Source organism: Anoplophora glabripennis, unplaced genomic scaffold (assembly GCF_000390285.2).
Source record: "Anoplophora glabripennis isolate ALB-LARVAE unplaced genomic scaffold, Agla_2.0 scaffold59, whole genome shotgun sequence".
Lineage (NCBI taxonomy): Eukaryota > Metazoa > Arthropoda > Insecta > Coleoptera > Cerambycidae > Anoplophora > Anoplophora glabripennis.
This window is the reverse complement of record NW_019425991.1, coordinates 711,598-724,477: the sequence shown is the minus strand read 5'-3', so window position 1 is coordinate 724,477 and position 12,880 is coordinate 711,598. Positions and strand designations below refer to the sequence as shown.

Here is a 12,880-nt window from a genome sequence, read left to right as displayed (position 1 = left end):
TTATTTAGTGAAACATAGCCGAAACGTTACAATTGAAGAGAGTTTGAAACATTACTCGAAACATTCCCTTTCGATCTCGGAAACATAACAGACGAACAACCCTTTGCTATTTTTGCTTATCTTATGGAACATTCGGCATTAGTTAAATTTTGCTCTCAATCCCCAATCCTTCTCAAGCGTTAGTTCATTTGCCTTTGTTATATAAAGACATAATTAGAAAAAAAAATGTGGTAGCATATTTATAACACAAGTCTAGAAAAAATGTATGTTCGTGACTTGCGTAGACTGCGCGTAACAGCCCGAGTTTATTTGTTTCCCGTGTGTCGTTTCAATTCGTATTATGTTAGGTTAGGTTTGCGGTTTGTCAGTTTGCTTGGTTTCGTTGTTATTCATCTTTACTTTGACGCTATTTTATGTGATAATTTGTAGTGTGTGCAGTTGTGGTTATTGTAAGGTGCATATAAAATAATGAATATTGATGCAAAATGTTTAAAACGATATGTGTGAAGAGATTTCCAATTTTGCGTCACATCTACCTAAATATAGTTATACCCACTACCTATTACAGACAAGAGGACAAGGGACAAGAACTAAGAAAATGGAACAACAACTATACGTTTCGATATAATTTGAAGAGCAACTACTTAGTCAGTGAGAACTATTTGAAATATGGATGAATCAAGTGAAATAGACGTCATTTATTTTATATTTTGTACAAATGTTTATATTTGTTTATGTGTATAGGCATGCTTAAATAAAAGAGTTTAGGTATACCTACAGATATTTACTTTGTCAAGATATCATTTTGTATCCTTATTTCTGCTGTATAATTTATTATTATTAAAAGGATATATGTAATATTGACCATGCGTAGAAGAAATTATAACTTTATATTATTTTTCAGTAATGTTATTTGTTTTTCATGTACCTACCATTTCAACATTCATAATCATAACTAACTTTTTCTAATTATCAGTTCGTCATTGTTACCATATTCATGATGGTCTCAACATTAGAAAATTTCCATTTCAGAAGCGTATTTGAACAATATAAAATGTGTAGCTTTTTTTTAATGCTTCTGATATTGTTTTGTGATATTTTTATTTGTACGATGAATGGCAAAATTCGTAATCCATATTAGAAACTTTTTTCAGTGGCTTCTCAAAAAGAAAGAAATTCTTAGTAAAAGTTGCCGCATCCCCAAACTAGAAGAGCATATTTATTTTTTTTAATATACAATGTAACTTTTTTTAGTTCGAATTAAGTCATTCACAATACAAATAAAAATATCACAAAGGAGTATTAGAGATATTTAAAAAAATACTCACACTATTTATACTATTTCAAAAACGCTTTTGAAATGAAAATGATCTAAAGTTGAGAGCATTATGAGAACAATATGGTAATAAAATTATTATGTTACTCAAACATTTCTGAAAATATACTGAAACGTAAAACAAAAATATCGAGGGCATAAATGGAACATAAAAAGAATGTTACTGAAACCAATTTTTTGAAACGTTTCATTGGAAACGTATTTTGGGGAGGACATCTGGGGCTTCTAGAACGTTACCAGAACGTTGCATGGGTTTTTTATGAAACGTTTCAATAAAAATGGAAACGTTTCTGAAACATGTCAGAAACTGAAAAATGTTTAGTGGGATACTCTCGACCATATCGTTCACAATATCCAAAAACTAATAACATATCAGTATATTCTGCACTGGTTTACTGTACAGTGATGATAAATGAAAATTTCATTAAAATCATTAAGAAATGAGAAACTTTTTAACCCTAGTAATAATTTAGGTGTTAAATGTGACGAGTTTTATTTACTTGAAATTATGACAATCATAATCACAATTATTTGAGTAAAGGCCTGGAAACTCCTGTGAAAAAACCGTATTCCGAAAAAAGTTAATACACAAAAATCATACACAATAAGTGTTAAAAGGTCTCATTTTTATTTAAAGAACATCGGAATAATTGTAAATAACTTTTTTCGGCAACCGTCCGGGAAGTGGCTACTTCCCGGACGCTTTTTCTTTAAGAAAGTAGCATTTTTTCGGACTAGTCCGGGAAGTACGCACTTCCCGGACTAGGCCGGGAAGAATCACAAATTAAACCCTTTCAATATTAGCAATTGCTCAAATTTTACTATAAATCTTAATATAAATAAGAATTAGATGTTTCTGTTAGTACCTATCTTCTGTTCGAATTTCAATATTTAATACAAATAAGAATTAAAATGTTCGAAATTTTGATCTACAAAAAAATATAATAAACAAATGTGTCTCATTAATTTGTTATTCTACATGGTTGCCGAAAAAATAGTGTATGTAACACGTCCGAAAACAGTTTTTTTGAACTCGCAGACTTCCAGGACTCGCCTACGGCTCGTCCTAGAATTTTGTCAACTCGTCCAAAAAAACAGTATTTTCCGGACTTGTTACGTAAATAACTATTTCCTAATTCAATTTTTGTGCCAAAATTGATACTAATTATTAAAATTATAAATTTTGAAAAAATCATGAGACTAATCGAGTCTTATCAAGAGTGCCTTTTTTGTAGTAAATAATTTACTTAAAATTCTTTTCTTCCATTGGCGTAGAATTATGGAAGGTGTAATTACTAAAAAAAACCAAGTTCTATGCCAATGGATTGATTTTACTCATAATTTTGATATGTGGTTTACTGTTCTACAGAGCGGTGGCAACTTACCAAATTTTAGCAAAATCGCATAAGGTGTTTCAAATTTATAAAAAATCGATTTTAAAATTGCAACTTTAGGGCTGTATACTGCCCAAACGAAACAGAGCAACTTAGAACTAAGGAAAGTTTAGCTAAATCGACTTACTTTGAGCAGCACTGTATCTGATGCAGCATTATAAAAACTTTTTAAGGACACCCTGTATTTTACAATAACTGACAATATCTGAAGAAAAAGTTGATATATTCTTACACACAGCCTACTTAAATAAATATTTTGACACTTGTTGAAATAACAGTTGAAGCTTCGACAATNCGACGGTTAAGACAAAGGTAATAATCACCAAAATAATAGATTAAACTATTAAATTGCCAGGAATTGCAAGTAATAATATAATTAAGTTTTGCCAGGAAATGTCAGGAATGCAATCAAGTTTCGTCAGTAATTTCGTGTCGACCTAGTGGCAACCCTGCAGATTACACTGACACTCTCGACCATATCGTTCACAATATCCAAAAATAATTTAGGTGTGTTAAATGCGACGAGTTTTATTTACTTGAAATTATGACAACCAATAATCACAATTATTTGTGTAAAGGCCTGGAAACTTGTGAAAAAACCGTATTCCGAAAAAGCTAATACACAAAAATCATACGGAATACACTGAAACGAATAAGCGTGTTAAAAGGTCTCATTTTTATTTAAAGAACATAGGAATAATTGTAAATAATTTTTTCCTAATTCAATTTTTGTGCCAAAATTGATACCAATTATTAAAATTATAAATTTCGAAAAAATCATGAGACTAATCGAGTCTTATCAAGTGCATTTTTTGTAGTAAATAATTTACTTAAAATTCTGTTCTTCCATTGCCGTAGAATTATGGAAGGTGTAATTACTAAAAAACCCAAGTTCTATGCCAATGGATTGATTTTACTCATAATTTTGATATGTGGTTTACTGTTCTACAGAGCGGTGCCAACTTACCAAATTTTAGCAAAATCACATAAAGCGTTTCAAATTTATAAAAAAACGATTTTAAAATTGCAACTTTAGGGCCGTATACTGCCCAAACGAAACAGAGCAACTTAGAACTAAGGAAAGTTTAGCTAAATCGACTTATTTTGAGCGGCACTGTATCTGATGCGTTATAAAAACTTTTTAAGGACACCTTGTATTTTACAATAACTGAGAATATCTGAAGAAAAAGTTGATATATTCTTAACACACAGCCTACTTAAATAAATATTTTGACACTTGTTGAAATAACAGTTGAAGCTTCGACAATTGAAATTTGTCAATCCATGGAGTACTTGTCCGACCTACAATGAATTTATCATATTTTTTTAAAAAATGCATTTGAAGAAATAATTTGGTAGCGTAATTATGGAAATTTCAAAATAAAATATTTTTGAGATGAATTGAATCGGATTTAGTCCATTTGAAGCAAATAACTTAAACTTTTTATTTTTGTTTTTCCTTTTTCTGTGATGTCACGGCACTAAATTTCGAATTCAGTGTATAAAATCAAAAAACATTTAAATACATTTTTTATTAAACTTAAGGTTATAAAGAAACTTATTCATTTTCTTGGCTGCGCAGCCTAGCGTGTCCGTTCGTAACTCTAATGCTCAACTGTTGTGCACGCTCCACGATTTCTTTACGCTTCTTGGATGACACACCATGCGCTATTTCCGCGCAGTATTTACGGTTCTGCATCAGGAGAACCTCCAATTCCTGAAACAAAGAAAACAGTCAATTAAAAAGTAACAAAAACTTTGTAACATAAAAAAGCTTAAAAGAAAGCTCAGAGGTGGTTGTCGACATAATATTTCAGGCGCAAATTACCATAAACATCATGGCTGTAAATCGATAGCATCCAAAAACTATTTATTTCAAAAAGAACTTACTTTAACATTGTGTACGAGGACTTTCCTGAACCCTGTGGGCAGCATATGACGGGTCTTGGCGTTTGAACCGTAACCGATGTTAGGCATCAAAAACTGTCCCTTGAAACGCCTCCTGACTCTGTTGTCGATACCCTTGGGTTTACGCCAGTTGCGCTAAAAAGAGGAATGTTTGGTAACACTACTATATACATCACGAAGTGAATAAGGTTATGTTAGATTGTTTGTGGCGAGAATGTACACACCTTTAGCTTAGCATATCTGTCTGACTGATGCCTAATGAACTTCTTTGTCCTCTTTTTAACGATTTTCGGCCGGTACACTGGTCGTATAGCCATTTCGACCCTACAACATAAACACACAAATTAGTACACTGATTTTGGATTGTATTCGCGGTTAAGTGGACATTTTCTACAGAGAAATGTTGCATCGAGTATACACTAAATATTTTATATTTCGTGTTAGTCAAATACTTACGGATTATTTTGAAAATATTAGATTTAAAAAACGTGTGTACTAATTTTGACACACGTCCAAAAAGAACCTTACGGAGAAAGAGTGGGGATACGAGCTACAAATTAAACAGTGCTGCCAATTGCGACACGATAAAATCTCTAGAAAAACAAAAATTTGTGATTTAAAAATATTAGAAGGAAACGCCAATTATTTGTAAAAAATTACATTACGAAAAAACAACATACATAATATGCTCGAACATTTTTCCTTCAAAATTCTGTACGAAATAAACTGTCAAGTTCAGGGAGTACAATATACAAAAGGTATAAGAAATCGAAATAGATAGGAATATTTCCATTATAAAACAGCGGATGTAGGTTAATTGGTCTGGTCTAATTGCATTAAAAGTAAATAACTATATAAAAATACTTTGCCTTTAGGAACTGATCAAGAAAAATTATGTAAATGTCTAAATTCAAAATTTAACCCAAATCAACCTAACCTCCGATGGAACATTTATTGAAAAACTACTATATGAAAAAACATACGTACTAGTTTAAATTTTCTGCGACACAGTCGAATTGATAAATTTATGGATATTTTAATTTTTATAGTTCTTCAGTTCCCCAATTGAGAAAAAAACATAACCCTAAAATCTGGCGTTTTAATTTTTTTTTAAATATATGTAAGTATACAGGGTGTTTCGCATACAGAGCAGAGGCTTGTAGGTGAACCCAAAATATGGTGATTTAACGCAACCTTCATACTAAGCTCCACTCCTGAGATGTTGTAGGTTTTGAAAGTGAAAAAGGGTTAATAAGGGACGATGCACCATTAAAATATGACAGAACTTGTTAACCCGTTGGCGGACTTAATTTTAAACTTTTCTTTTAATTTAAACAAAAATAAGAATACTAATAATACCTGTGATATTTAAAATCATCGAAAATTTAAAAGTTGGCTACGAATTTAAATGTCAAAGAAACAATGCAAAATGTTCTTATTTGAAAACCCTGTATATTTTTTTGGAAGATTCGCCGTTTTTTCATGAAAACGTTAAATATACTTTCCTTAAAAGTGTGATATTCGATGACGTTGCTTTTCTAAGTAATTACCAAGTATTTTCAATATATAATTATTTTATTAGACAATGCTATAAGAAAGAATAATTTACAGATATTTTTTTTTAAATTAAAACACACAATATCAAAAACTATTCACTTTCTTCTTCGTCGCTAAAATATTCACTTTTTTTAATCTTTTTCCTTGGTTTTTCATCTCGTTCTTCTCCCTCATCATAATTTCCAGTAGCAACTTTGTATCGATACATTTCCAGTTCTTTTTTCTCTTGCTAATAACAGATAACCGTTTACTTTCAGTTTTATAATACCTACTTACACCGTTTACCTCTAAGGCTATCGCCGCACTTAAGGTCTCACAATCCTCAACCACCTCTTTATCGCTATTGGCTTCATCGTCGGTACTATCAAAATACTCCTTGTCTTCCTATAAAATAAAAAATATAAAATCCCTCATATATCAAATATAAATGAAAGTACCTGTGACATACTCGTGTTTGTAAGTTTCTTTTTCCTCTTTCTAACTTTCTTAGGGGGTGGATCTCGTTCACCCAACAGATTTTTGTCACATTTGTAACTTAAATGACCAAATTCGCCACACTCGTAACACCTTGTTTTGTTGGGATACTCCTAAAAATACGACTGTAGTATATATTCTTGGATCAGGGAACAACCAACCTTTCTTCTAATAAACTCCACTGATTTGCCATTATCTTTTGCAATGCTAGCCTTTAAAGTACGTCCGAACATCTGCAAAGTTTTTCTAAGCACTTATATTGAAATTTTAAAAGTTTGTTACATACTTCTTTTAAGTTTATCTCCTGGACGCATTTTTTAGCGTCCTCCGCTTGTAGAAATAGTATAAACGCTACTCCTTTGCTCCTTCTTAATTCTCGGTCTTTTAAAACAGTCACTCTAGAAGAATATCAGTAATAAATACGAACGAAATTCATAACACCTAACCTTACTTCACTATCCGTCCGTATTTTTCGAACAATTTGTACAGATCATTATTTTTTAAATCGAATGGTAAATTAGAAACATATACTGTACTTTTGCTGGGCACCAAACCTCCACTCATTACGTAGAAAAAATATTTTGTATATATTTTTAAACGGTATGATGGGTATTCACTCCTATTCAGACTATTATTATTATAAAATCAACATATTTAACTATTTTTTTTTCACTAAAAATGATTATTATTAAATAATTATTTTTTAATTAAACATTAGTTAAACCACAAAACATATAATACAAGTTAAACAATCTATGAAATATTATTAAATAAATTGAAATTGAATTTATTCTTTCCTACTCCTTCTTCTTCTTCCAAATTTATGGCTTGACATACCTACTTATATTTTTATTTCTACATCTACACATGTTAGAATGCCATGCCTTCTGAACAAGTTCACTCGTAGTTGAAATTTCACCATACAGTTAATTACACAAAACATATAAATACAATTAAATAAGAGAAAAATTGTTGGTATGTCATGTAACGTAATAAGAATGCTGTAATTAGTACTTTAGAGTGTATAAATTTGATTCTAAAACTAAAACAAGGTAATAGTCTTTTTATAAATTTTATTTTGGCGTTTTTTTTATTCAAATTTCAAATTCGTATCAAGCCTTGGCTGTCAATTGTCAAAGGAAAACAAAAGTGCGGCGGCAAAGTGGTGGCGACATTTTAAAATGTACACGCGTCTATTAGTTTTAAAAGTGAAATAACAGTTTAAATTCTTAATTGTTGCTGTGAATAGATAAAAATTGTTTGAGATAAAGCCACAGGTATATTGCTTATTTTGTCTTAGTATCTCAATTGCAGCATTAATTGCAAAAATTACATAAAAATGTTTTACTTTAAAGAATTCACAGCGTAATTGTCTAAAATTTATATTAAAAATAATAATACAAGCGTTTATAAACAGAGCCTTCCTAAAACTAAACTAGGTTTTCATATCATCTTTATCATTATCTTTATCGCCATCGTAGAATTCATTTTTTGCTTCTACCATCTTGTCTTCCAGGTCCTGGCTGATCCGCACATCGGGATCCTCCTCTTCCTTCATCTTTTCGTCCTCTTGGATCGCGGGTCCGGGCACGTAGTGCATTTGTACGCTGGGAGAGTGCTGACACATCTTCAGATTATCGTAAGTAAATCTAAAATAAAATTTTTTATAAGTCACGAATCAAGAATCTCAACAAAACGCATACTTCGTTATAGCTTCTAAATACTGCTTGCTATTGGCGTTTTCTTGCCTCGTAACGACTTCCGGGTGTAACGTAAAGTCCGGCGCGAAGAATTCCAGGTATTCCGTGTACGGTAGTTCGTTTGATATCTCCTTGTCGACTAAAAGCGAGGTCTCGTAAGTCCAACACCTCGCCACGTTCCTCAGGGTGTACCCCCCGCCGCCTACGACTAGTGTCGGGACGTTGAGGCTTTTTACGAACTTTACGCACTCGCCGTGGCCTTTCGTGCTCAAGGAAAAACATCCTAACCTAGAAAATCATGTATTCTTACATAGAAGGTGTTAATTTTAAGTGGAGGCCAGTTTTTTTATGAAATAAATTTGTTTTACATCAAATAAATAATTTTTTTAATTCTCGTCTACGCCGTTACTGGGCAGCTCCTGAACTCAGTTGTCTGAGCACAGTTTTCTTGAGGGAATGTGGGAAAACAAATTTACGATATGTATTTCTAAAGCTAATATGACCCTACATTGAAATAACGTTTTTTTTAAGTCGTTACCTGTCGTTTGCCAGCGAGTCCGCTCCACACTGTAAAACGATGGCGGTGGGTTGGTAGAATTCCATAACATTCGAGATAACGGGTTTGAAAACTTGCCAATAGCTCGCGTCGTCTATGCCCTCTTTCAGAGGGACGTTTACGGAGTAGTAGCGACCACTTTCAGCTCCGATTTCGTACATATCGCCGGTACCTAAAAAAATCCTGCGGTAAAATTCCTCAGACCTTTATTTTTTACTGGTTTGTTAGTAACTAAGAACAGCACAAAAAACAAGGAAACTACGGTGTTTGCAACAAAATTTTAAACGTTTGCAAATAAATATTTAGACAAGATGAACATGCATGTGAAAAATTGTATTTTAATATCGTTACAACACAAATAGATAAAATAAAATGAAAAATTTTTAAGAATAATCTTAGTTTTCAAAGTATTCAGTTAAAAATACAAGCTTTTTTTAAAAGAAATTATTTACACTTTTTTATGTATAACTTTGTTACATCTTGGCTTCCAAAGATTTCTGTTACTATTTTTTCTAATGTAACTATGTTATGTGCTCTTTACATATTTTTTATGTTTAATTCACATTTATTATGTAATTTTTTATATCGACGCTGATCAAATTTAATTATTGTTTCGTGTTAAGGCTGGTGTTTTATACATTACAAACAAGACATCGCACTTTTAGTAAGACAATGATAGAACAAGAGAATCCACTAAACTATAAAAATGTTGACACAACTCACACTTTTTCGTTGTGAAAGATCGCAGAAAACATAGCCACCCATATAAACATCGGGAAATGTACCTTTTCTGTTTTGTCAAGAATTTTGTAAAAAATGCTCAATAATTATTATTATTTCCTATGTTAATACTTTCAACAAAACATTCTCCGGGGTGTGATTATGTTTATAGTGCTGTCTGAAATTTTCTGTTTGTTCAACAGGATTGTAAAGTTCAACAAACGTAATGATAAACCTTAGAAGAGTAAAAATATGCTTTTTTTCCTTACTCTGAATATCTTCTAGGTTTGTAAATTGTCTTATACCCTGGAGAAAACTTGTACAACTGGTACAGTGAAGAGATATTGTTTCATACTTGCTTTGATTTTCTAAAACTCTCGTCAAAATACGACATTTGCATAAAAAGCCCCATTAATCTATTAATTAAAATTCTTCTGAAAACTGGAGTTTTTATTTAAAATTACAAAAACTGCATCATTATTAAGAATTTACAGGAGTAATTTTTTTAAAAATATGTTTTAATAAAATACAGTACTATAGGAAATAACTCGATTAAGAAAAATTTACAAATAATTATTTCCGGTGTTGCCAGATTTCTGCAGTAGCTACTACGATATTTTTTTAAATGGCAACACCGTATTTTTTTAACATAATTTGACAAACCTTCAAATTCTAAATAGACAATGTTATGTCACATTTCTTTATTGGAGTAGCCGTTTTAGAACAATCAGCAAAAACAACGAAAATAATGTGTAGTCGGCAGGAACTAAAAGAAGCTAACATAGCAATAGTAGGTCTTGGAAATTAAACAAAAATTGTGTTGTTTTAAAGGAGCCATCATTATTGAACTGTCATTGTGTTATTTGACCGCTGTTGTATTTGAATGTGTATAAAAAATAACGTTACTGTTGAACTGAATTAAAAGTGATCGCGGAGAAATTTTCACTGTTTTAATAGATTCGAGTTTGTAAATATGGAAGTGAAGTAAACTATTTTTAGGACTCTTAAATCCAATATAATTTTTTTCAAATAATAAAGAAACTGATTAAAAAAAGACTTTAGTTTCTGTTTAATAAATTTTTTGTATTTCAATGAGATTTTAAATAAATTACCATTTGAATAACTCTACGACACCCGGCAAGTCCTTTGGCTTCACTCGTATATTCCTCGCATACTTACGTGTACCTAATCTGCGATTAGATTTATGTTTTATTCCTTATGCCTTGGTTGTAGGTTAGGGTTACTAGTAGTGGTTTAGGTAAGTTTATATTGTTTAATAGTTTGGAGTAAAATAAAATGGCAAGTGAAATTCGCGAAATGGTGAGTATCAATCGTGATATTGTTAATTTTTTATTAGATAAAAAAATTTTGTACGTTAACTTTCGATAATAAATTATTTATTTCACAATTAAAACCTATGCCTGATATGGAAAATTTAATAAATAAAAACAGTTATTGTGGAAGCGACAGATCATTTAGTAAAAATTGGTACAATCAATATGAGTGGTTAACAGGTTGTGAAACTAAAAACTAATTATGTTGTTGAAATTGCTTACTGTTTAATGAAAAAAGTAAAACTCCGTATAATTATCTAGGATATTCAGATCTCAAACATATTAATGAATTTCTAATAAAACACGAGTGATCAGAGGGGCAAACGTATTCATCATTAAAATTTAAATTATTAGGAAAACAAAACAATCAAACTTTTCTTGATTCCGCACTTTGTGAGAATTTTTAAAACATAATAGTCGTGGACGAAAATAGAGACATTGTAAAGCGCCTTATTGATATGATTATTTACTTATTTATTTATTAGAATTTTATCATAATTTATTGTTAGTAATTTCAGTAAGTGCTACTGACATAAAACTGATAGAGAATTTTATTATTTGTTTAGAGAATTATATAATTTTTTATATGTCCTTCTATACCCTAATCCTCGACTTATCCCTTATCCTGGCAAGAAACCACGCTGATGACATTCTCGTTTGTTCTTGCCGAACTATTATACTTTTGGAATAATATAATTTGCACTTCTTCCTTGTAACACCCTGTATAATGAACTTTTACTTACCCGGGAAGAAATAGTTCCCATACTTGTGGAAACTAACCGTCATAACGCGGTCGGTTAAATAGAAAGCTTCTTGCACTCCATCGCCGTGGTGTACGTCGATATCGATATACAGCACCCTCGGGTGGTATTTTAACAGCTCTAGGATCCCTATGACGATATCGTTCACGTAGCAGAAGCCGGAAGCTTCGAATTTTTTCGCGTGGTGTAACCCTCCTAAAAATTAAACAAAGTCTAACATTGACAGCGCGTTGATGAAATATGGATATCGATACCTGACCAGTTAATAGCGATATCACAGTCGTTGTTGTTGAGCTTCATGGCGCCTTCTAGCGAAGCGCCGGTGTACATTGAACAGAAATCGAAGAGTCCGTAGAAAACCGGGCAGTCGTCGCCTACGTTGTAATGGCTGAGGTGTTTCGTGAAGGCCTGGATGTTCTGCGGAGTGACTTTTTGCAGGAAATCTAAAACAATTGTTTTGAAACGATGCACTCGTCATTTTTAAAAACACTCACCGATATATTCATCGGAATGGAACCTGCACATATCGTGGGCGCTGGCCTTGTAAGGTCTGTAGATTTGCATGTGCTTGTGCAGGCCGTAGTTGAGTACCAGGCTGTGTATTACGGACAACCTGTGCGGTTTCATGGGGTGCCCCGTTCCGTAGTGAAAGTTACCCACGTCGGGGTTGAAAAAGTACGACACTTTCGGCTTGGACATTGCTCTAGACCTAGTTTAAAGCTTTCACTTGCGCAAAACTACCACCGACTTACTTACTAAGCAAAGATCTGCTTGCAAACCCAAATGAATGTTAGGAAAAGCACTACTGCTAATAGACGTTTTGTTAGTTGGAACCTATCGTTCATATTCTGTGTCACAACATTGTCGACGGGTGTCTTTCCTTCGTTTCTAGTGCCCCTTTTTCGAGATAGTTTACATTTGCTTCGTTGACTTGACGGAAAAACATAACCTAAATATTTTGTCTGTTTTCATCTTCTTCTTTGTGTAATTATAGCCCTTACTATTCCTCTTCTTCTATTGGGATTGCGTTTTTCCTTAAGGAAGAGTCACAAAGTGGGGACATCTATTAGTATTACTTTGTAACTAAATGTAATGTCAAAAAAACTGTTTTTTAGTTAGTGTAGAGATTTTATATTTCTT

At 32.1% G+C, this 12,880-nt stretch overlaps 3 protein-coding genes across 3 annotated transcripts; all 3 read right to left on the bottom strand.

Moving 5' to 3' along the window:
• Window positions 1-4,243: 4,243 nt before the first annotated feature.
• Window positions 4,244-5,190, bottom strand: LOC108906448 (60S ribosomal protein L32). The gene is made up of 4 exons (XM_018709693.1): window positions 5,095-5,190; window positions 4,863-4,962; window positions 4,621-4,773; window positions 4,244-4,447 (listed from the first exon to the last, which is right to left on the bottom strand). The coding sequence occupies exons 2-4, from the start codon at window positions 4,953-4,955 to the stop codon at window positions 4,289-4,291; spliced, it is 405 nt and encodes a 134-aa protein (XP_018565209.1). The 5' UTR covers window positions 4,956-4,962; window positions 5,095-5,190; the 3' UTR covers window positions 4,244-4,288.
• Window positions 5,191-6,237: 1,047 nt separating this feature from the next.
• LOC108906637 (zinc finger CCHC-type and RNA-binding motif-containing protein 1-like) lies at window positions 6,238-7,329 on the bottom strand. The gene is made up of 6 exons (XM_018709955.2): window positions 7,121-7,329; window positions 6,956-7,067; window positions 6,831-6,902; window positions 6,633-6,782; window positions 6,481-6,579; window positions 6,238-6,424 (listed from the first exon to the last, which is right to left on the bottom strand). The coding sequence occupies exons 1-6, from the start codon at window positions 7,231-7,233 to the stop codon at window positions 6,287-6,289; spliced, it is 684 nt and encodes a 227-aa protein (XP_018565471.1). The 5' UTR covers window positions 7,234-7,329; the 3' UTR covers window positions 6,238-6,286.
• A 706-nt stretch (window positions 7,330-8,035) lies between these two features.
• Window positions 8,036-12,679, bottom strand: LOC108906438 (histone deacetylase 3). Its single transcript, XM_018709680.1, has 6 exons — window positions 12,235-12,679; window positions 11,995-12,183; window positions 11,723-11,935; window positions 8,908-9,097; window positions 8,373-8,657; window positions 8,036-8,318 (listed from the first exon to the last, which is right to left on the bottom strand). Exons 1-6 carry the CDS (start codon window positions 12,437-12,439, stop codon window positions 8,105-8,107), a joined length of 1,296 nt encoding a protein of 431 aa, XP_018565196.1. The 5' UTR covers window positions 12,440-12,679; the 3' UTR covers window positions 8,036-8,104.
• Window positions 12,680-12,880: the final 201 nt, after the last annotated feature.